This window comes from Ranitomeya imitator, chromosome 5, assembly GCF_032444005.1.
Source record: "Ranitomeya imitator isolate aRanImi1 chromosome 5, aRanImi1.pri, whole genome shotgun sequence".
In the NCBI taxonomy this organism is placed as follows: Eukaryota; Metazoa; Chordata; class Amphibia; order Anura; family Dendrobatidae; genus Ranitomeya; species Ranitomeya imitator.
Window position 1 is genome coordinate 360140484 of NC_091286.1, and position 25731 is coordinate 360166214.

At 42.1% G+C, this 25731-nt stretch overlaps 1 protein-coding gene across 1 annotated transcript in view; it reads right to left on the reverse strand.

Annotated features, from left to right (window-relative positions):
* Nucleotides 1-25731, reverse strand: part of LOC138637692 (CD109 antigen-like) — a 157300-nt gene that overhangs the window by 24187 nt on the left and 107382 nt on the right. Inside the window, exons 25-26 of the mRNA XM_069726554.1 lie at nucleotides 19027-19108; nucleotides 8421-8652 (exon numbers count right to left, since the gene is read on the reverse strand). Of these exons, the coding sequence (XP_069582655.1) occupies nucleotides 8421-8652; nucleotides 19027-19108 (314 nt within the window). The remainder of the gene's footprint in view (nucleotides 1-8420; nucleotides 8653-19026; nucleotides 19109-25731) is intronic.

Consider the following 25731-nt stretch of genomic DNA (forward strand, 5'->3'; position numbering starts at 1 on the left):
GCACTATGGCAAAATTTAATTGCGCTCCACATCCATGGCGACCAATACACTTGAATATGGCAGTAGCCCTGGTGATAAGCACATCCAGGAGTGCATGAAAGCACACATTAAATGAGATAGTAATACAAACAGTAAAAGTAAATTTAACAAATACCCATAGATGTAGTTGTAAGAGTGAACTGGCCCGCTGTCCCCAATGTATGTTTCATAGTAAGGGAATGCCTCCAACAACATTGGCACATCTTGCAAACAGAGCCAACACTAAGCATCTGCAGGAATACCACTCATGACCTCTAGAAGAAGTAGAAATTTGGGTGACATACTGGTGCACAGTCACAATGCCCCCAATAATAAAAACCCATTTAAAATCTCATGGTTCTCCACAGTGATGTTTTCTCTGCGGCAATTGTGTTGCGTACAAAAATATCCTACTGGCCGGCGGCCGCTGCTTTGATTCGGCAGATGGAATTCAAACTTACTCCATAAAACAGTATATCACATGTATCACCACTCAAGTAATCTATTATGCCACTTGCAGCTGTAATAAAATTTAAATCAGAGTAACATCATTTCAGCTCAAAACTCGTACAAAAGCACACATGCGCGATATAATGGCTGCCGAAACTGCAACCGATCTGTCCCATTTAAAAATGATACCCCAGCACTATAAAATGTTCCATCACTGCAACCCTAAGTCCTTCATGATAAGAGGAATCCAACATATCCAATGTGGAATTAGAGGAGGGAATACTAAGCGCCTCTTTGCATAAAAGGAATGTAGATGGTTCACCGTGTTGGGAACAATGACAGCCCACGGATTGAATGAGTCACTGGGATTTGCCTCTTTCCTATAAACACTCAATTTGATCTCTATAAGCCTATTAGTCTCTGCCATCTCCCTCATTTGATGTTTTATGGCTTTTAACTTTTGTTTCCCTATTTAATTTTATTTTTCATATTTGTCCTTTTTCTAACATCTCTTGAATACTTGCAATGCTCCAAGTTTTGGAAATCCACTCCACCACTGTGCATCTTTGAACCATATACACTACCATGTGCGTGTTGCCCTTGGAAGAAACCCATTGAATACAGAGGGACTTCAAATTATGCTGCTCGTAACATCTACTAATCTATGTGATATTTTATTACATTTTTTGGCGATCTAGTGTACTCTGCTTATGTCTACTTACATTTACTTATGCACATCTTATTGTCTTATCTATTATTGAGAAAAATGTGTTTTTACATATATGTTATTATGTGGCCAAATTCTGTTACTGGCCTTTTTATAACCCTCAGCGGATGTATATGTGACTACTATTATCCCTTATTTGTGCAGCATATGACATGGTTCTCTTAGCCCATCTAATACCTTACTCTACACGAACACACTATGTCTATGTATAAAACTTTTTGCATGGTGTTCAAAATCTGAGCGCATATGAGTTTTCTCCCTGTGTCCTACCCTGATCATCCTCCTGTTCTCCCCAGCCTGGTGCAGTTATGTGGTTGCGGTCAGGTGCTAGCCACCCCACATGATCATATCAGACTCAAGGGTGGATGAGCAGTTGCGGGACTCTGTGGCACTGGTGCAAGAACCGGACATATATAGAGAGACACATGATATATCATGCCATGCCCCCTGAGGAAGCAACTATCTGCGAAACATAAGTTGGGGACAGCAGGACGGTTCACTCTTACAACTACATTTGTGGTTGTGGGTATTTGTTTAATTTACTTTTACTGTTTGTGCTACTATCACTCTTACGCTTGCTTGATTAATGTGTGCTTTCATGCACTTCTGGGTATGTTTATCACCCAGGCTACTGCCATATTCAAGTGTGTTGGTCGGCATGGATGTGGAGCTCAAGTAAATTTTGCCATAGTGCACAGACTGATGGAGACCCACTTTCATGCAAGCACATACTACACAAATTAGGCTAACTATCTGTGCAGTTTCCATTTTTGGTTAATCATGCACCTTTTTTACTTCTTTCAGGATAGTTACTGTTTATACTTACCATCATTGATGATTTCTATAGTACCCTTTGTTTATTACCTTACATGTAACGCTTCTGGCCCCACTATCTCTGGGCTATTTATCACTGTTTTATCCCATCTATTTTTCTTGCCCATTACTTGTGTGTTTATAATTGTGATTGATAATTTTAATAAAATGATATGCTTTTTTAAGTAGCATGGACTTAGGTTTCTCCTTGCATATATATTTAGCAAAGTTGCTACCATATTTATTGTTGGGCCTCGTGCGTATACATGCATAATTAATCATATGTTTGATTGGAGAATTTTCTTTATATACAGTTAGGGCCAGAAATATTTGGACAGTGACACAAGTTTTGTTATTTTAGCTGTTTACAAAAACATGTTCAGAAATACAATTATATATATAATATGGGCTGAAAGTGCACACTCCCAGCTGCAATATGATAGTTTCCACATCCAAATCGGAGAAAGGGTTTAGGAATCATAGCTCTGTAATGCATAGCGTCCTCTTTTTCAAGGGACCAAAAGTAATTGGACAATGGACTCTAAGGGCTGCAATTAACTCTGAAGGCGTCTCCCTCGTTAACCTGTAATCAATGAAGTAGTTAAAAGGTCAGGGGTGGATTCCAGGTGTGTGGTTTTGCATTTGGAAGCTGTTGCTGTGAGCAGACAACATGCGGTCAAAGGAACTCTCAATTGAGGTGAAGCAGAACATCCTGAGGCTGAAGAAAAAATCCATCAGAGAGATAGCAGACATGCTTGGAGTAGCAAAATCAACAGTTGGGTACATTCTGAGAAAAAAGGAATTGATTGGTGAGCTTGGGAACTCAAAAAGGCCTGGGCGTCCACGGATGACAACAGTGGTGGATGATCGCCGCATACTTAATTTGGTGAAGAAGAACCCGTTCACAACATCAACTGAAGTCCAGAACACTCTCAGTGAAGTAGGTGTATCTGTCTCTAAGTCAACAGTAAAGAGAAGACTCCATGACAGTAAATACAAAGGGTTCACATCTAGATGCAAACCATTCATCAATACCAAAAATAGACAGGCCAGAGTTAAATTTGCAGAAAAACACCTCAAGAAGCCAGCTCAGTTCTGGAAAAGTATTCTATGGACAGATGAGACAAAGATCAACCTGTACCAGAATGATGGGAAGAAAAAAGTTTGGAGAAGAAATGGAACGGCACATGATCCAAGGCACACCACATCCTCTGTAAAACATGGTGGAGGCAACGTGATGGCATGGGCATGCATGGCTTTCAATGGCACTGGGTCACTTGTGTTTATTGATGACATAAGAGCAGACAAGAGTAGCCGGATGAATTCTGAAGTGTACCGGGATATACTTTCAGCCCAGATTCAGCCAAATGCTGCAAAGTTGATTGGATGGCGCTTCATAGTACAGATGGACAATGACCCCAAGCATACATCCAAAGCTACCCAGGAGTTCATGAGTGCCAAAAAGTGGAACATTCTGCAATGGCCAAGTCAATCTCCAGATCTAAACCCAATTGAGCATGCATTTCACTTGCTCAAATCCAGACTTAAGACGGAAAGACCCACAAACAAGCAAGACCTGAAGGCTGCGGCTGTAAAGGCCTGGCAAAGCATTAAGAAGGAGGAAACCCAGCGTTTGGTGATGTCCATGGGTTCCAGACTTAAGGCAGTGATTGCCTCCAAAGGATTTGCAACAAAATATTGAAAATAAAAATATTTTGTTTGGGTTATGTTTATTTGTCCAATTACTTTTGACCTCCTAAAATGTGGAGTGTTTGTAAAGAAATGTGTACAATTCCTACATTTTCTATCAGATATTTTTGTTCAACCCTTCAAATTAAACGTTACAATCTGCACTTGAATTCTGTTGTAGAGGTTTCATTTCAAATCCAATGTGGTGGCATGCAGAGCCCAACTCGCGAAAATTGTGTCACTGTCCAAATATTTCTGGCCCTAACTGTAAACCCCTAATAGATGTTGTCCTTGGTGTGATTTAAATGCACTAAGCCACCATGCTGCCAAATAATTTGATTGTGTTAGGTAGAGTAGCTACCTATTTCTCCATGATTTTTAATCACAGCTTTTATGCGTCTTGGCATGCTTTCCACCAGTCTTTCACACTGCTTTTGGGTGACCTTATGCCACTCCTGGTACAAAAATTTAAGCAGTTCTTCTTTGTTTGATGGCTTGTGACTATCCATCTTCCTCTTGATTACATTCCAGAGGTTTTCAATGGGGTTCAGGTCTGGAGATTGGGCTGGCCATGACAGGGATTTGATATGGTGGTCCTTCATCCACACCTTGATTGACCTAGCTGTGTGGCATGGCGCATTGTCCTGCTGGAAAAACCAGTCCTCAGAGGTGGGGAACATTGCCTGAGCAGAAGGAATCAACTGTTTTTTCCAGGATAACCTTGTATGCAGCTTGATTCATACGTCCTTTGCAAAGAACAACCTGCCCAATTCCAGCCTTGCTGAAGCATCCCCAGATCATCACCGATCCTAAACTAAATCTCACAGTGGGTGCAAGACACTGTGGCTTGTATGCCTCTCCAGGTCTCCGTCTAACCATTAGAGGACCAGGTGTTGATCTGGGGAGAAATTCCTAGTATCCCCTTATTGTTAAAAACAGTTCCAGAATTTCTAGGTTCATGCAATACCAATGTATATTTTGGGGGCTGACATGACATTGCAATTGATCGTTATACTAAGCTTGGTGCTGTATTCAGGTACTAATGTTGGTGCTGGTACTGTATTCTATGTACTGATAGTATGTATGTATGTATGTATGTACTAATAGTAGCTTTGGTGTTTTATTCTCTTACTGTTGGTGGTTCTGGTGCTGTATTCATGTACTGTTAGACACAAAAGAGCATAGTAAAACCAAAAACACTCAGTTTCAAAAAAATCACAGTAATCCGCAAATGCTAGTAAAAAGATGTAAAAAACAGGGTATTTGGTTGATATATTTTTTGCAAAAAATGTCTACTAAGCTGCTCCACCAAACGTCAAGGTATACCCATATAAAGCAGTCCTAACTGATGTATGTAATCCCTATCTGATGTATTTAAAAACCTGATCATCTGTATATTACCTGTGTGAACAGAGTTCAGAGAGGATTTCTGTGAGAGATTTTTAAATACATCAGGGATTACATACCTCATTTGCAAAAAACGTATCACCCAAATACCCTGTTTTTTATATCTTTTTACTAGCACTTGCGAATTACTGTGATTTTTTGAAACTGAGGTTTTTTTTGTTTTAGTATGCTCTTTTGTGTCTTCAAGTTTCTTGGTGGTGTGTGAACATGTTCCTACAGACTTGTTCACTGTACAAAGTATCCCATGTGTTCCTGTTTCCATTCATGTATTGTTAGTGGTTCGGGTGATGTCTTCATGTACTGATGGTGATTCAGATGGTGTATACCTCTACTGATAATGGTTCTGGTGCTGTGTACTGATGGTTTTAATGGTGCTGTATTCTTGTACCATTGGTGGTTCAGGTGCTATATTCATATACTGTTGCTGATACTGGTAATGTTTTCATGCACTGATAGCACTTCTGGTGTGAACGTCATGCTCTTATAATGGTTTTGGTGCTATATTGCCATATTGAGGGTGGTTATGATGCTGTATTCCTGTACTCATAGTGGATTCAGTGCTGTATGCCATCATAGGAGACAGTGATTTGTTCTATATACTTAAAAACTGTGGCATTGCAATATACAGTAAAAGCAATCAGACAATTGCAGGATTAAGTCCCCTTAAGGGACTAATAATTAATGAATACTGTAAAAGTAAAACCCAAAAAACAATGACTGAGTTGTGTTTGTTTACTGCAGGTTTAAATTTCAATGTGGGGAGGGGAGCTTTTTCAATTTTCACCTCAGACAGCAGAGAATCTAAAATTGTCCGTCATTACAAAGTTATATCAGATAGTAATGAGTGAACGTGCTCAATGATACTCGGATATCACTCGAATATCTGCGTGCTCGGATGAGCTCAACATTCGCCGAACATTGTCTTTTGCTCGGATTTAGTGCACAAATCCCCACCCCACATGTTTAGCACCTGTCAAACAGCCAATAAACATGCACAGATTATCTGCCATGCTGTTGTGGTATAGCAGTCTTGATATTAGCATTACTGTGATTGGTTGTCCACATTAACTCATAAGAGGTTATAAAAAGACTGGCGTCACCTTCCTCTGCACACTGATGCTATTGCACAGCTCAGGCACAATTGAAATTGGAGCAAGAGAGTAGTTGTCCAGGCCTGTGTGCACAGTTTCAGGAATCAGAGTCCTCTGGTAGTGACACTGTTGCTGAACTACCATACAAAAAGTCCTCCTTAGGACTGCCTTGTGCTTTGCTGTTTCTATGTTATACATTCTGCATTTAGCCTAGGGTCAGCTACCAGTGTAGGAAGAGTGGTTGAATACAGCCTTTAGGCAGGTTTAGAGATTTGCAGTGCATTGTTAACCCCTTCAAGACGCAGCCCTTTTTCGTTTTTGCGTTTTCGTTTTTTGCTCCCCTCCTTCCCAGAGCCATAACTTTCTTATTTTTTGGCAATATGGCCATGTGAGGGCTTGTTTTTTTGCGGGATGAGTTGTACTTTTGGAAGACACCATTGATTTTACCATGTCTTGCACTAGAAAACGGGAAAAAAATTCCAAGTGTGGTGAAATTGCAAAAAAGTGCAATCCCACACTGTTTTTTTGTTTGGCTTTTTTGCTAGGTTCACTAAATGCTAAAACTGACCTGACATTGTGATTCTCCACGTCAATGTGAGTTCATAGACATCAAACATGTCTAGGTTAATTTTATCTAAGAGGTGAAAAAAAATTCCAAACTTTGCTAAGAAAAAACATTGCACCATTTTCCGATAGCCGTAGCGTCTCCATTTTTCGGGATCTCGGGTCGGGTGAGGGCTTATTTTTTGCGTGCCGAGTTGACGTTTTTAATTATACCAATTTTGTGCAGATATATTATTTTGATCGCCCGTTATTGCATTTCAATGCAATGTTGTGGCGACCAAAAAAACGTAATTCTGGCGTTTTAAATTTTTTTCTCGATACGCCGTTTAGCGATCAGGTTAATCCTTTTTTTATTTGATAGATCAGGCGATTCTGAACGCAGCGATACCAAATATGTGTATATTTGCTTTTTTTATTCTTTTATTTTGAATGGGGCAAAAGGGGGGTGGTTTAAACTTTTATATATTTTTTATTTTTTTCATATTTTTTAAAACTTTTTGTTAACTTTTACCATGCTTCAATAGCCTTCATGGGAGGCTAGAAGCTGGCACAAGTGGATTGGCTCCTATGCAGCTGAATTACAGTCTTACTATGAGCGCCGACCACAGGGTGGCACTCACAGCAAGCCAGCATCAACAACCATAGAGGTCTCATGGAGACCTCAGGTTGTAATGCCGACGCATCGCTGACCCCCGATCACATGACAGGGTCGGCGATGCGCGCATTTCCGGCCCGATGCCGGAAACGGTAGTTAAATGCTGCTGTCAGAGTTTGACCGCGGCATTTAACTAGTTAATAGCGACGGGTGGATCGCGATTCCACCTGCCGCTATTGCACGCATATGTCAGCTGTACAAAACAGCTGACATGTCTCGACTTTGATGTGGGCTCAGCGCCGGAACCAACATCAAAGGGGGAGACACGACATGCGCTGTACTACTACGGCGCATGTCGTGATTAAATATATAGCTGCTACAGGTGACCGCGTTATTTTTTGGGAGGGGGGTGAAAAACTTACTGTATTGTCATCCATGCACTCTAACCTGCTTCCTGTAAAGTTATGGTGGTCTGAAATTAAAAAAAAAAGAAAAAACACTTTGCCTGATGTAGGTGAACAACATTTTTTGCCCCCAAATTGACTTTTGTCATCCATACAGTTTAACCTAGATTTGTAAATTTCTCCGTCAAAGAGGTAGGTATTCCCCAGTCTGTTACAATTTTTAAAGAGAGTTCTGAGTCAAAAAATTGGTTATTTGAAACCTATGACATGCCAAGATAAGCAGAGGCCTGAACACTAAGAGCCTTACCACCAGCATCATGATCAGGCACATGCCATTTAAGCACCTGATTCAGTGGGTTGAATGTCTGGATCCCAATTGGTGTCAGCAGGTGACACCACTGCCTCTTCCTCTGTGCTAAGTGCTTCCCAGACCCCTGTCCATGAAACTGGTGCAGAAGCCTCCCGCACTGCACCGTCCTTGCACATGCTTTGGTACCATCATCAGGCACTTCCAAATCCTTCTTCTAACACAGCGCTCATCTGTCCCTACCCCAGCGCTTGGAACGAAAAAGAAAGTTCCCAGCCACCCACTTGCAGGACCAAATGCTAAATGGGAATATTTCAGTGTCAGAAAAAAACTTTATATTGAAGATTGTGCTTACCTTGTAGAGTTCATCTTCCAGCAGTGAGGTCACTATGTAAGCAGTGAGGGTTATGGGACCACTCTGGCCACCTTGTAATTCATAATGAATAACTCGTCCAGGTTCAGAAAATTTGCCAGTAACTGTATCTTGATGTTGTACCAACCATTCTACTGCTTGATCTAAAATACCAGAATCTATATATATGAAGGGCCGGGCTTGTAGAAAGCATCTAAATACAAATGATGTAAGCCTAAAAAATATACATATATTTTATTGTCAACATAAAAACAAAGGCCTAAAAACATTCAATATGTTAACATTTCTTCAAACACTTCACAAAGGAAATATATATTAGTAGCAAACGAAGAGATAAATTAATGCAGCACTCACCCACAGTCTTCAATAGTGTAATTGTCCTTTAATGACCATGGCACAATGTTCCAAACTTGGGACAAGACAGGCTAAGACATGAGGAGGGAGCGGTGGGGGAGCGTGCAGAGACGAGATGGACGACGGCCGTTTCGCGCACAAGCGCTTCAACGGGTCCAGTGAGTTGTGTTGGTGATGTCATATCCTTTTATAGGAGTGGACACACCACCTATCACACATATGTGCAATCAGATACAAATAAAAACAACATAACTCATACTACAATCTCAAAATTTCAAGCGGATTTAGATGAATACCGCCATATCTAGTTTGTCATTAAGACCCCAGGGCCCTTGCGCATCAGTTTTTAGGATCCACCGGGCTTCACGTTGTAGCAATAATTTATTGTGGTTGCCTCCTTGCTGAGGGAATTTAACTACCTCTAAGCCGGCAAAACAAAGGGAACTGGGATCGCCGCCATGCACATCGTGTATGTGTTTTACTAGGCGCACTCGCCCCTTCCCTGTAAGCACAGAATTATAGTGCTCGCGAAACCTGACAAACAGGGGTCTGGTCAGGTTTCGCGAGATCCTAAAAACTGATGCGCAAGGGCCCTGGGGTCTGGAGTCTTAATGACAAACTAGATATGGCGGTATTCATCTAAATCCGTTTGAAATTTTGAGATTGTAGTATGAGTTACCGATAGGATACCAAAGCTCTTCAGCTCCAAGGACGTCCACCCATTTCTTCTGATACATGTTGGCACCAATGACACGGCAAGGAAGGACCTACCGACAATCTGCAAGGACTTTGAAGAGTTGGGGAAGAAAGTAAAGGAACTGGATGCACAGGTAGTTTTTTCTTCTATCCTTCCAGTAGACGGGCATGGCACCAGGAGATGGAACAGGATCCTTGATGCAAACAACTGGCTAAGACGATGGTGCAGACAACAAGGATTTGGATTCCTGGACCACGGTGTGAATTACTGGTATGATGGACTCCTCGCCAGAGACGGACTACACCTCAACAAACCTGGGAAATACACATTCGCCAGAAGACTCGCTACACTCATCAGGAGGGCGTTAAACTAGAAGAAGAGGGGACGGGAAGAAAAACATTAGACTCGAACAAAGACGACCCAGGAAAACATACTCAGAAGGGAGGTAAGAACATTTCTAAAACAATCCACAGTGAGGAGATTGGAACAAAACAAAATCCTCTAAACTGCATGCTTGCAAACGCCAGAAGCCTGACAAACAAGATGGAAGAACTAGAAGCAGAAATATCTACAGGTAACTTTGACATAGTGGGAATAACCGAGACATGGTTAGATGAAAGCTATGACTGGGCAGTTAACTTACAGGGTTACAGTCTGTTTAGAAAGGATCGTAAAAATCGGAGAGGAGGAGGGGTTTGTCTCTATGTAAAGTCTTGTCTAAAGTCCACTTTAAGGGAGGATATTAGCGAAGGGAATGAGGATGTCGAGTCCATATGGGTTGAAATTCATGGAGGGAAAAATGGTAACAAAATTCTCATTGGGGTCTGTTACAAACCCCCAAATATAACAGAAAGCATGGAAAGTCTACTTCTAAAGCAGATAGATGAAGCTGCAACCCATAATGAGGTCCTGGTTATGGGGGACTTTAACTACCCGGATATTAACTGGGAAACAGAAACCTGTGAAACCCATAAAGGCAACAGGTTTCTGCTAATAACCAAGAAAAATTATCTTTCACAATTGGTGCAGAATCCAACCAGAGGAGCAGCACTTTTAGACCTAATACTATCTAATAGACCTGACAGAATAACAAATCTGCAGGTGGTTGGGCATTTAGGAAATAGCGACCACAATATTGTGCAGTTTCACCTGTCTTTCACTAGGGGGACTTGTCAGGGAGTCACAAAAACATTGAACTTTAGGAAGGCAAAGTTTGAACAGCTTAGAGATGCCCTTAATCTGGTAGACTGGGACAATATCCTCAGAAATGAGAATACAGATAATAAATGGGAAATGTTTAAGAACATCCTAAATAGGCAGTGTAAGCGGTTTATACCTTGTGGGAATAAAAGGACTAGAAATAGGAAAAACCCAATGTGGCTAAACAAAGAAGTAAGACAGGCAATTAACAGTAAAAAGAAAGCATTTGCACTACTAAAGCAGGATGGCACCATTGAAGCTCTAAAAAACTATAGGGAGAAAAATACTTTATCTAAAAAACTAATTAAAGCTGCCAAAAAGGAAACAGAGAAGCACATTGCTAAGGAGAGTAAAACTAATCCCAAACTGTTCTTCAACTATATCAATAGTAAAAGAATAAAAACTGAAAATGTAGGCCCCTTAAAAAATAGTGAGGAAAGAATGGTTGTAGATGACGAGGAAAAAGCTAACATATTAAACACCTTCTTCTCCACGGTATTCACGGTGGAAAATGAAATGCTAGGTGAAATCCCAAGAAACAATGAAAACCCTATATTAAGGGTCACCAATCTAACCCAAGAAGAGGTGCGAAACCGGCTAAATAAGATTAAAATAGATAAATCTCCGGGTCCGGATGGCATACACCCACGAGTACTAAGAGAACTAAGTAATGTAATAGATAAACCATTATTTCTTATTTTTAGTGACTCTATAGCGACAGGGTCTGTTCCGCAGGACTGGCGCATAGCAAATGTGGTGCCAATATTCAAAAAGGGCTCTAAAAGTGAACCTGGAAATTATAGGCCAGTAAGTCTAACCTCTATTGTTGGTAAAATATTTGAAGGGTTTCTGAGGGATGTTATTCTGGATTATCTCAATGAGAATAACTGTTTAACTCCATATCAGCATGGGTTTATGAGAAATCGCTCCTGTCAAACCAATCTAATCAGTTTTTATGAAGAGGTAAGCTATAGACTGGACCACGGTGAGTCATTGGACGTGGTATATCTCGATTTTTCCAAAGCGTTTGATACCGTGCCGCACAAGAGGTTGGTACACAAAATGAGAATGCTTGGTCTGGGGGAAAATGTGTGTAAATGGGTTAGTAACTGGCTTAGTGATAGAAAGCAGAGGGTGGTTATAAATGGTATAGTCTCTAACTGGGCCGCTGTGACCAGTGGGGTACCGCAGGGGTCAGTATTGGGACCTGTTCTCTTCAACATATTCATTAATGATCTGGTAGAAGGTTTACACAGTAAAATATCGATATTTGCAGATGATACAAAACTATGTAAAGCAGTTAATACAAGAGAAGATAGTATTCTGCTACAGATGGATCTGGATAAGTTGGAAACTTGGGCTGAAAGGTGGCAGATGAGGTTTAACAATGATAAATGTAAGGTTATACACATGGGAAGAGGGAATCAATATCACCATTACACACTGAACGGGAAACCACTGGGTAAATCTGACAGGGAGAAGGACTTGGGGATCCTAGTTAATGATAAACTTACCTGGAGCAGCCAGTGCCAGGCAGCAGCTGCCAAGGCAAACAGGATCATGGGGTGCATTAAAAGAGGTCTGGATACACATGATGAGAGCATTATACTGCCTCTGTACAAATCCCTAGTTAGACCGCACATGGAGTACTGTGTCCAGTTTTGGGCACCGGTGCTCAGGAAGGATATAATGGAACTAGAGAGAGTACAAAGGAGGGCAACAAAATTAATAAAGGGGATGGGAGAACTACAATACCCAGATAGATTAGCGAAATTAGGATTATTTAGTCTAGAAAAAAGACGACTGAGGGGCGATCTAATAACCATGTATAAGTATATAAGGGGACAATACAAATATCTCGCTGAGGATCTGTTTATACCAAGGAAGGTGACGGGCACAAGGGGGCATTCTTTGCGTCTGGAGGAGAGAAGGTTTTTCCACCAACATAGAAGAGGATTCTTTACTGTTAGGGCAGTGAGAATCTGGAATTGCTTGCCTGAGGAGGTGGTGATGGCGAACTCAGTCGAGGGGTTCAAGAGAGGCCTGGATGTCTTCCTGGAGCAGAACAATATTGTATCATACAATTATTAGGTTCTGTAGAAGGACGTAGATCTGGATATTTATTATGATGGAATATAGGCTGAACTGGATGGACAAATGTCTTTTTTCGGCCTTACTAACTATGTTACTATGTATGAGTTATGTTGTTTTTATTTGTATCTGATTGCACATATGTGTGATAGGTGGTGTGTCCACTCCTATAAAAGGATATGACATCACCAACACAACTCACTGGACCCGTTGAAGCACTTGTGCGCAAAACGGCCGTCGTCCGTCTCGTCTCTGCACGCTCCCCCACCGCTCCCTCCTCATGTCTTAGCCTGTCTTGTCCCAAGTTTGGAACATTGTGCCATGGTCATTAAAGGACAATTACACTATTGAAGACTGTGGGTGAGTGCTGCATTCATTTATCTCTTCGTTTGCTGGTGATTCATCTGTTCTTACTGCATGCACCTCCCTACCTTCAGAAGAAGCTTGGTCCGTCTAGTCTCCTGGGTGTATACTGCAGCTGTTTGATTTTGTGAGAGGTCGTTCAGTGCCGGTCGGCTGGTTTCTCTACTGTGACTGTGTTTAAATATATATTAGTAGTGCACAGCGCAATGATCCAATGGTGGGACAGGCTCCGTGCAGCAAGTAGAGAACCTTGGGATCATCCTCCCATTACTATGGCAGTGAGCCCACATCTCCGTGTACCCGAGGAGAGCCATAGCAATGGGGGCATGTTTTCAGCACTTGTGCAATCCAGACAGAAGGATGGAAATAGCCTGGCTTAACATTAGCAGCTACAGTCTACCTATCATTTGTGAGCACCAGTGTTTCCACTTTCTTACTATATACAGTTGTGCTCAATAGTTTACATACCCCAGCAGAATTTTTGCTTTCTTGGCCTTTTTTCAGAGAATATGAATAACACCAAACCTTTTTATCCACTCATGGTTATTGGTTGGGTGAAGCCATTTATTGTCAAACTACTGTGTTTTCTAATTATAATGGCAACCCAAATGGCAAAAAAAAACATCCAAATGACCCTAATCAAAGTTTTCATACCCCATTTCTTAATACCGTGTATTGCCCCCTCTAACATCAATGACAGCTTGAAGTCTTTTGTGGTAGTTGTTGATGAGGTTCTTTATTTTCTCAGATGGTAAAGCTGCCCACTCTTCTTGGTAAAAAGCCCCCTGTTCCAGTAAATTCCTGGGCTGTCTAGAACTGTGCACTTGAGATCTCCCCAGAGTGGCTCAATGATATTGAGGTCAGGAGACTGAGATGGTCACTCCAGAACTTTGACCAAGTTTCCTGTGCCTTTGTAGCTCACACATCCCCAAAACATCAGCGATCCAACTCTGTGCTTTACCGTAAGAATGGTGTTCCTTTCACCATAGGACTTGTTGACCTCTCTCCAAATGTAGAGTTTATGGTTGTTGCCAAGAAGTTCAATTTTGGTCTCATCACTCCAAATTACTTCGTTACAGAAGTTTTTAGGCTTGTCTCTGTGCTATTTTGTGTATTGTAGGTGAGATACTTTGTGGCTTTAGCGCAGTAATGGCTTTCTTCTGGCGACTCAACCATGCAGCCCATTTTTCTTCAAGTGCATCCTTATTGTGCTTCTTAAAACAGCCACACCTCTATTTTTCAGAGAGTCCAGTATTTCAGCTGATGTTGTTTGTAGGTTTTTCTTTGCATCCCAAACAATTTTCCTCGCATTTGTGAACGACATTTTTGTTGGTCTCCCTGACCGTTGTTTTGTTTTTACAGAGCCCCTGCTGATTTTCCATTTGATAATCACAGTTTGAATGCTGCTAAATGGCATTATCAATTCCTTGGATATCTTTTTGTATCCCTTTCCTGTTTTATACAGTTCAACTACCTTTTTCTGTAGATCCTATGACAATTCTTTTACTTTCCCCATGACTCACAATCCAGAAACGTCAGTGGCTGGATGAAAGCAAGAGTCTGTCTGGATCACAGAAACTCACTTAACTTTTATGCACACACTAATTACAAGCAAACAAGTCACAGGTAAGGATGTTACCTTTAGTAGCCATTCAAACTCATTTGTGTCAACTTCTGTGCATATCATCAAGCCAAAACCACCAGGGTATGTGAACTTTTGATCAGGTCATTTGGATGTTTTGGGTTGTCATTATGATTTAAGAGAAAACACAGTAGTTTGACAATAAATGACTTCACCCAACCACTGACCATGAGTTGAGGAAAAGTTTTGCTGTTATCATTCATATTCTCTGAAAAAGGCCAGGAAAGCTAATATTCTGCCAGGGTATGTAAATGTTTGAGCACAACTGTATACTGATGAATAGTATTAGGTTGGGGTCACACTAGCGTAGAATACGGGTGAGTGCTATGCGAAAAAAGTGTTAATTTATGGAGCAGCTCACATCACCATATTTTTTTCTCGGGCGTATTCTACGTGCATGTAAAATCGCAGCATGCTGCAATTGTACTCATATATCATCTGCGACTCGCCAGTGCAAGCCTATGGGCGCAAGAAAAACTCGGACGCCACATGGACCATCTGTGTAGCTTGCAACAAATACGCACACATTTTCCTCATTTCAGCCCATTGAACAAATTTTATTCAATGGGGAAAATCTTTTTTTGCAATTTCACTGCACTTGTAATTTTTTCCTCGTTTTCCAGTACACAATATGGTAACATTAATGGTATCATTCAACAGTACAACTCGTCCTGCAAAAAAAAACCCTCATGTGGCCATTTTGATGGAAAAAATAAAAAAGTTATGGCTCTGGGATGAAGAAGAGTAAAAAATGAAAACCGAAAATCGCAAGGTAATGAAGGGCTTAAAAAGAATACCACCCAATGGTGGAAAAACGCTGAAAGAATTGACATGTTAGTTCTTTAAAAAAAAGCAGCAGTTCTCTATTTCAGTCAGAAAACAAAAGAAACCATGTGCCTGAGATCTCTGATTTTTTTCCCATTTGTAATGAGTGGGACTCCTAGACTGGTAAAGCCTATGCACTAAGTGCAAAGCCTATGTAAAGAAAATTAAGAAATAATTTAAAAAATGCCTCCTCCACCCCGTGTTTATACTGTATGTAGCTTTTTTGTGCTTTCTCATTGCTTTCAATGGTTAAAGAAAAAATCACTGGTAAATGTAGTTTTAAAATTTTACAACTTTATCTGGGCATGTGGTGTGTTTGATTCGGACTCTGAAATTAACAAAGCCTATGCGGACATTGCAAGAACTACCAAAAGTTACAAGGAAGAGGAACTGTGATACACCCTGTGTTAGACATAAAGGAGGGCCTCATATACATTCAGTTAAAATTTTTAGATAGTGGAACTCCTAGACTCAAAGCCTTTGCACTAAGTGCATGGGCTTCCAAAAATTCGAAGGAGGAACTGCAAAACACCCTGGATGACAAAGAGGGGTGACTCAGAAAACATTTTTTCCCCATTATTAAAGGAGTGGGACTTCAAGAGTGGTAAAACGTATGCACTATGTGCAAGGGCTTCCAAAAATTAGGTGGCACTCCAATACACCATGGAAGACATGCAGAGGAGGGCCTCAGAAAACATTATTTTACCATTTTGAAGGAGTGGGACTCCTAAAGTGGTAAAGCATATGCATTAGCATTTGCTAGGGCTGCCAAACATTAGAGAGAGGTACTCCAATAGGTGATGGAAGACATGCAGAGGAGGGACTCTGAAAATATTTTGTTTTTACCATTTGGAAGGACTAGGACTCGTAGACTGGTGAAGCCAATGCACATGTCCAAGGCCTTAAATTTTTTTTACCTGACTGAAATGAGTGTCATGGCTGTAGCACACTCCCTTGGGATCTCTGCTGCTCCTTGCATAGGTAGCGTTTTTTTTAAATGTTTACCTGCACTTGGTTACTATATGGTTACTAGCATATAATTGGACACACTTCCATAGCAATGCTATTCAACATTTGCTTTCTATGCAGGGACTCTATCTTTTAGCCATCTAATATCATGGCATTACTATTTGTAACTGCAAGATATGCTAATTATGCAAATTGTCTCTTCAGAGAGGAAGAGAGCTAGAACTCTAGCAATCCTACAAGTCAATGTTAATCCTTTAACGAGCCTTGTCACATGACTTAGGATAATAGCCAAACCAGAATCTCAATTTGCAGACACTGTGTTTCGGGGTACTGCCCCTCGTCAGTGCAAAGCAGAGATCTGGTTTGGCTGCGTGAGAAGCGTCAGACCGTTATCTAAGAAGTATCGTTTCACCTTGCGGAGATCGACATGCTAAGGATGCAGAGATGGGGAGACTTAAAGCCGCAATGCTCCTCTGGGTAATATGCTAATCAGCATATTACCCAGAGGAGCATTGCGGCTTTAAGTCTCCTCATCTCGGCATGCTTAGCATGTTGATCTCCGTAAGGAGAAACGATACTTCTTGGATAACTGCAAGATAGATATACATATATATTATAACAATTGTCAGTTTTGTCCTGTCTTATACTCTGTTATATTCAGCTATGCCCATGTTGTATGTGTCCAAGTCTTTTACAGCACACATTTTGTGCCATATAATACATATTCCCTTCCCCTCACACCTGTTGTTATCTTTTTGTATTAATAAAGCCTATCTTTCTCATTAATTTGGACTGGTATGTCGTCTTTTACTTCCTGTTTTGCTCATGTTTCATGACTATAGGCCCATGTTAGTTCTTTTACATATACACATGGCCCACACTCCTGATATGTTTTCTCTTATGATTACTATTACCATGTGTTTTTGTAGTATGAGTTTCACTTACTTATTTCTTTTGGTAAGAGTCAGCCTGTCAGCGGCACTAAAAACATGCTCTGACAAAATGCTAGCAGCAGTGCATGCCAGCTCCTCCAAGACGTAGAGGGACAGTTCATGCTATGTGTCCAGCTTGGACACCCAATAGCTGTACGGCACAGAAGAATTATGGAAGACACTGGTATGATTGAAGATGGTGAAGGAGTACCTAACCATAAACTTTTCCCTCCTTGTCAGAGTACCCCTTAAATCAATTCTTGAGCACTGGGAGAGTCTAATGAAACTGTCCCAGACCTTTGATAGTGTTCCGCTGTCTCTGTTGGACCTGGTGTGTGCATCCCTCCTCTCTAATCCTTGGTAGTTAAAAGAACTCTGACTTCTGCCACCAGCATTCTCATATGGAAATAATTTGGCTAATTCGTCAACTATGGCCTTCTGGTATTGCACCATTGTTGTAGACTTCTCTGCCGCAGGAAGAAATGGCAAGTTTTCCTTGTGGTGTGGGCCTAGAAGTGTGAACAACTAGTAATTGGTGGTGGCCAGATTGTGTATAATAACAGGGGGTCACGTGAAAGGCAGTGGGACATAAAGCCTACCATGTGTGCCAGAGTCCCAAAAGGCAAGACTTCCCTTTCCCCACCAGGAGGATGACTCTCCGTCTCCTCTACCACCTGCATATCCTCCTTTTCAGGCTATCCACACTGAACAGATGAGAAGCTGGTGTTGGTATTACCCTCTGTAGCACAGGCAGCTATCTCCTGTTCCTCCTCCTCATTATCACCCAATTCATGTTGAGAAGAAGAGATGAGACTGTGCTGGGTTGTATCACCCTACTTTCTTTCTCTATCGCCACCTGGTCTGCAGGGAAAGCTTCCTCTTTCATTTTGAGCAGTGACCGTTTGAGAAGAAACAGTAGCTGATTATGTCGTCATCGCAACTCACCATCTTGGTTTATTCCTTAAAGTTTTGAAGCACTGCACAAATGTCAGACATTCATGGCTACTCGGTTGTTATGTGCGGAGGCAAAGCTGAATACCGATGGGCATGTTGTAGCTGGAATTCAACTACTGCCCTATGCTGCTCACAAAGCCTTTTAATCATTTAATCTTTAGTTCCAGCGCTTGAGCATGTCGCAAACTAGTCAATGAAGTGGCAGTTGTAAGCGCTGCTGCACCACTGCCATACTGGCGGCAGCTGCAGGTGACTTGCGGAAATGGGGCACACGCAGTGTACCTTCACAAGTAGCTGAGGCAAATCTGGGTAGGTTTTCAGAAAGCGCTGAACCACTAAGTTGAGCAAATTAGTCAGGCATGGTACATGTGCTAGCTTGCCGCTTCAGAGTCGCAACCAGGTTACGGCCATTATTACACGCATTTTCAAGAGCATCTAGAACAAAATGTTCAACACCTGAAAACATTTTCTCTAAAATTATGTCTTGTTCTTGGATTTGGATGAATTAAAATCCATTTAAAAATGTAATTTCTTGTAACATTTAAAGTAAATAATGCTCACCAGGTACTTCCACTACTATCAGAGTTTCCAAAAGCACTAAAAGAACCATCATATCTCTTGTAATTCAGCTCGTTTTGATAGCCTGTGGGTATAATATATGCAGAGGTTTTCAATAGCATGTTGCAGTGTGTTGCACACATAGATTTTAGAATACAACTCAAAATTTAGCAAACATGTAGTGTGGAGGAAAAAGATTCAAACGACCCTGGTCCATCGGCCATATTGGTAGTCCACGGCCACCAGAAAAGAGCACTGAAACCTTCTACTATATGCGGTAAACTCAAACCTCATAATGGTTGGGGTACACAACATGGAGGGAAAAGGGTAATTACTAATAATAATAGCCCCCACGTAGCCTCCAAATAGTATAATAATCCCCGCATAGTCCTAAAAACTGCATAAAAGCTCCCACCTAGTGCTGAAAATAGTATAATGGCCAACACATAGCCCTGCAAACTGTATAATAGACCTTACATAGTCCACTATATAATGGTCCAACATAACTCTGTAAACTGTTTAAGGACCCACACACAGCCCTGCAAATTCCATAATGGCCCCACATTGTCCTGCAAACTGTGCCATGGTCCCACCACATAGCCCCTTTAACCCCTTTACCGCCAAGGGTGGTTTGCACGTTAATGACCGGGCCAATTTTTACAATTCTGACCACTGTCCCTTTATGAGGTTATAACTCTGGAACGCTTCAATGGATCCTGGTGATTCTGACATTCTTTTCTCGTGACATATTGTACTTCATGACAATGGTAAAAATTCTTTGATAGTACCTGCGTTTATTTGTGAAAAAAACGGAAATTTGGCGAAAATTATGAAAATTTCGCAATTTTCCAACTTTGAATTTTTATGCAATTAAATCACAGAGATATGTCACACAAAATACTTAATAAGTAACATTTCCCACATGTCTACTTTACATCAGCACAATTTTGGAACCAAAATTTTTTTTTGTTAGGGAGTTATAAGGGTTAAAAGTTGACCAGCAATTTCTCATTTCTACAACACCATTTTATTTTAGGGACCACATCTCATTTGAAGTCATTTTGAGGGGTCTATATGATAGAAAATACCCAAGTGTGACACCATTCTAAAAACTACACCCCTCAAGGTGCTCAAAACCATATTCAAGAAGTTTATTAACCCTTCTGGTGCTTCACAGGAATTTTTTGAATGTTTAAATAAAAATGAACATTTAACTTTTTTTCACAAAAAATTTAATTCAGCTCCAATTTGTTTTATTTTACCAAGGGTAACAGGAGAAAATGGACCCCAAACATTGTTGCACAATTTGTCCTGAGTATGCCAATACCCCACATTTGGGGGTAAACCACTGTTTGGGCGCATGGCAGAGCTCGGAAGCGAAGGAGCGCCATTTGACATTTCAATGCAAAATTGACTGGAATTGAGATGGGACGCCATGTTTCGTTTGGAGAGCCCCTGATGTGGCTAAACATTGAAACCCCCCACAAGTGACACCATTTTGGAAAGTAGACCCCCTAAGGAACTTATCTAGAGGTGTGGTGAGTACTTTGACCCACCAAGTGCTTCACAGAAGTTTATAATGTAGAACCGTAAAAATAAAAAATCATATTTTTTCACAAAAATTATCTTTTCGCCCCCAATTTTTTATTTTCCCAAGGGTAAGAGAAGAAATTGGACCCCAAAAGTTGTTGTACAATTTGTCCTGAGTACGCTGATAGCCCATATGTGGGGGTAAACCACTGTTTGGGCGGATGGGAGAGCTCGGAAGGGAAGGAGCGCCGTTTGACTTTTCAATGCAAAATTGACAGGAATTGAGATGGGACGCCATGTTGCGTTTGAAGAGCCACTGATGTGCCTAAACATTGAAACCCCCCACAAGTGACACCATTTTGGAAAGTAGACCCCCTAAGGAACTTATCTAGAGGTGTGGTGAGCACTTTGACCCACCAAGTGCTTCACAGAAGTTTATAATGCAGAGCCGTAAAAATAAAACAAAATTTTTTTCCCACAAAAATTATTTTTTTAGCCCCCAGTTTTGTATTTTCCTGAGGGTAACAGGAGAAATTGGACCCCAAAATTTGTTGCCCAATTTGTCCTGAGTGCGATGATACACCATATGTGGGGGGAACCACTGTTTGGGCACATGGGAGGGCTCAGAAGGGAAGGACTGCCATTTGAATGCAGACTTAGATGGAATGGTCTGCAGGTGTCACATTGCGTTTGCAGAGCCCCTAATGTACCTAAACAGTAGAAACCCCCCACAAGTGACACCATTTTGGAAAGTAGACCCCCTTAGGAACTTATCTAGATGTGTGCTGAGCGCTTTGACCCACCAAGGGCTTCACAGAAGTTTATAATGGAGAGCCGTAAAAATAAAACAAAAATTTTTTCCCACAAAAATTATTTTTTAGCCCCCAGTTTTGTATTTTCCCGAGGGTAACAGGAGAAATTCGACCCCACAATTTGTTGTCCAATTTGTCCTGAGTGCGCTGATACCCCATATGTGGGGGGGAACCACTGTTTGGGCGCATGGGAGGGCTCGGAAGGGAAGGAGCTCCATTTGGAATGAGGACTTAGATGGAATGGTCTGCAGGTGTCACATTGCATTTGCAGAGCCCCTAATGTACCTAAACAGTAGAAACCTCCCACAAGTGACACCATTTTGGAAACTAGACCCCCTAAGGAACTCATCTAGATGTGTTGTGATAGCTTTGAACCCCCAAGTGTTTCACTACAGTTTGTAACGCAGAGCCGTGAAAATTAAAAAAAAAAATCTTTCCCCCCAAAATTATTTTTTAGCCCCCAGTTTTGTATTTTCCCGAGGGTAAGAGGAGAAATTCGACCCCAAAAGTTGTTGTCCAATTTGTCCTGAGTACGCTGATACCCCGTATGTTGGGGGAAACCACCGTTTGAGCGCATGGCAGAGCTCGGAAGGGAAGGAGCGCCATTTGGAATGCAGAGTTAGATGGAATGGTCTGCAGACGTCACATTGCGTTTGCAGAACCCCTAATGTACCTAAACAGTAGAAACCCCCCACAAGTGACCCCATATTGGAAACTAGACCCCCCAGGGAACTAATCTAGATGTGTTGTGAGAACTTTGAACCCCCAAGTGTTTCACTACAGTTTATAACGCAGAGCCATGAAAATAAAAAATCTTTTTTTTTCCCACAAAAAATATGTTTTAGCCCCGAGTTTTGTATTTTTCAAGGGTAACAGGAGAAATTGGACCCCAAAAGTTGTTGTCCTATTTGTCCTGAGTACGCTGATACCCCATATGTTGGGGTAAACCCCTGTTTGGGCACACGGGAGAGCTCGGAAGGGAAGAAGCACTGTTTTACTTTTTCAACGCAGAATTGGCTGGAATTGAGATCGGACGCCATGTCGCGTTTGGAGAGCCCCTGATGTGCCTAAACAGTGGAAACCCCCCAATTATAACCGAAACCCTAATTCAAACACACCCCTAACCTTAATCCCAACAGTAACCCTAACCCCACCTCTAACCCTGACACACCCCTAACCCTAATCCCAACCCTATTCCCAACCGTAAATGTAATCTAAACCCTAACTGTAACTTGAGCCCCAACCCAAACTGTAGCCCTAGCCCTAACCCTAACCCTAGCCCTAACCCTAGCCCTAACCCTAGCCCTAACCCTAGCCCTAACCCTAGCCCTAGCCCTAACCCTAGCCCTAACCCTAACCCTAGCCCTAACCCTAGCCCTAACCCTAGCCCTAACCCTAACCCTAGCCCTAACCCTAACCCTAGCCCTAGCTCTAACCCTAGCCCTAACCCTAGCCCTAACCCTAGCCCTAACCCTAGCCCTAACCCTAACCCTAGCCCTAATGGGAAAATGGAAATAAATACATTTTTTTAATTTTTCCCTAACTAAGGGGGTGATGAAGGGGGGTTTGATTTACTTTTATAGGGGGTTTTTTAGCGGATTTTTATGATTAGCAGCCGTCACACACTGAAAGACGCTTTTTATTGCAAAAAAATATTTTTTGCGTTACCACATTTTGAGAGCTATAATTTTTCTATATTTTGGTCCACAGAGTCATGTGAGGTCTTGTTTTTTGCGGGACGAGTTGACGTTTTTATTGGTAACATGTTCGGGCACGTGACATTTTTTGATCGCTTTTTATTCCGATTTTTGTGAGGCAGAATGACCAAAAACCAGCTATTCATGAATTTCTTTTGGGGGAGGCGTTTATACCGTTCCGCGTTTGGTAAAATTGATAAAGCAGTTTTATTCTTCGGGTCAGTACGATTACAGCGACACCTTATTTATATCTTTTTTTATGTTTTGGCGCTTTTATACGATAAAAACTATTTTATAGAAAAAATAATTATTTTGGCATCGCTTTATTCTCAGGACTATAACTTTTTTATTTTTTTGCTGATGATGCTGTGTAGCGACTCATTTTTTGCGGGACAACATGACGTTTTCAGCGGTACCATGGTTATTTATATCTGTCTTTTTGGTCGCGTGTTATTCCACTTTTTGTTCGGCGGTATGATAATAAAGCGTTGTTTTTTGCCTCGTTTTTTTTTTTTTTTTTCTTACGGTGTTTACTGAAGGGGTTAACTAGTGGGCCAGTTTTATAGGTCGGGCCGTTACGGACGTGGCAATACTAAATATGTGTACTTTTATTGTTTTTTTTTTTTTATTTAGATAAAGAAATGTATTTATGGGAATAATATATATATATTTTTTTTCATTATTTTGGAATATTTTTTTAAATTTTTTTTTACACATTTGAAATTTTTTTTTTTACTTTTTTACTTTGTCCCAGGGGGGGACATCACAGATCAGTGATCTGACAGTTTGCACAGCACTCTGTCAGATCACTGATCTGACATGCAGCGCTGCAGGCTTCACAGTGCCTGCTCTGAGCAGGCTCTGTGAAGCCACCTCCCTTCCTGCAGGACCCGGATCCGCGGCCATCTTGGATCCGGGGCTGGAGGGAGCAGGGAGGGAGGTGAGACCCTCGCAGCAACGCGATCACATCGCGTTGCTGCGGGGGGCTCAGGGAAGCCCGCAGGGAGCCCCCTCCCTGCGCGGTGCTTCCCTGCACCGCCGGCACATCGCGATCATCTTTGATCGCGGTGTGCCAGGGGTTAATGTGCCGGGGGCGGTCCGTGACCGCTCCTGGCACATAGTGCCGGATGTCAGCTGCGATAGGCAGCTGACACCCGGCCGCGATCGGCGGCGCTCCCCCCGTGAGCGCCGCCGATCGCGCTGGACGTACTATCCCGTCCATGGTCATAGGGGCCCACCCCACATGGACGGGATAGTACGTCCGATGTCAGAAAGGGGTTAAAGGGAACCTGTCACCCCGTTTTTTGAGATTGAGCTATAAATACTGTTAAATAGGGCCTGCGCTGTGTGTTCCTATAGTGTATGTAGTGTACCCCGATTCCCCACCTATGCTGAGAAATAACTTACCAAAGTCGCCGTTTTCGCCTGTCAATCAGGCTGGTCAGGTCGGGAGGGCGTGGTGACATCGCTGGTTCTTCCTCAGCTTTACGTTGGTGGCGTAGTGGCGTAGTGGTGAACAAGCAGCGCGCGATCTGCGCTGTCATCCCTTTCGTCGGTGGGGGCGGCCATCTTCCTGGGGCCGCGCGTGCGCAGATCGAGTGCTCTGCTGCACGGGGCTTCAGGAAAATGGCCGCGGGATGCCGCGCGTGCACATTAGAGATCGCGGCGGCCATTTTCCCAAAGCCGAGATGCAAACTCGGCTTTGGGAAAATGGCCGCCGCGATCTCTAATGCGCACGCGCGGCATCCCGCGGCCATTTTCCTGAAGCCCCGTGCAGCAGAGCACTCGATCTGCGCACGCGCGGCCCCAGGAAGATGGCCGCCCCCACCGACGAAAGGGATGACAGTGCAGATCGCGCGCTGCTTGTTCACCACTACGCCACTACGCCACCAACGTAAAGCTGAGGAAGAACCAGCGATGTCACCACGCCCTCCCGACCTGACCAGCCTGATTGACAGGCGAAAACGGCGACTTTGGTAAGTTATTTCTCAGCATAGGTGGGGAATCGGGGTACACTACATACACTATAGGAACACACAGCGCAGGCCCTATTTAACAGTATTTATAGCTCAATCTCAAAAAACGGGGTGACAGGTTCCCTTTAAACTGTATAATGGCCCCAAATAGCCCTAAAATCTGAATAATGGCCCCCATATAACTCTGAAAACTATTTTAAGGCCCCCACATAGCCCTGTAAACTGTATAATGACCCCACATAGTCCTGCAAACTGTATCATGGTCCCCCACATAGCCCTGCAAACTCTATCATGGTCCCTATATAGCACTGTAAATTGCATAATGGCCCCAAATAGCACTGCAAACTGTATAATGACTCCTTGTAGCCCTGGATATCGATATAGTTGAACATGCAATGACAGTCGGTGGGGCCTGGAGTCGGTGCTGGCACTGAGCCCACCCGAATCACAGGCGCCATAGCAGCCTCATGGTCTGCCACTATTAGTGGTACGCCAATGGGAGTATTACTATTCATATCAATATATATGCAACTTTATTACTATCTCACAGAGCATCTCTGAAGTGCACAACTTAAGTTCCTTGACTGGTTCCAAATCTACTTTATTTTCTGACACTGTTCAAAAGAGATCAATAACAAGCTTTTCATTATTCAATACATTTCTTCATTTAAAATATTTAAGAAAGGATAGATC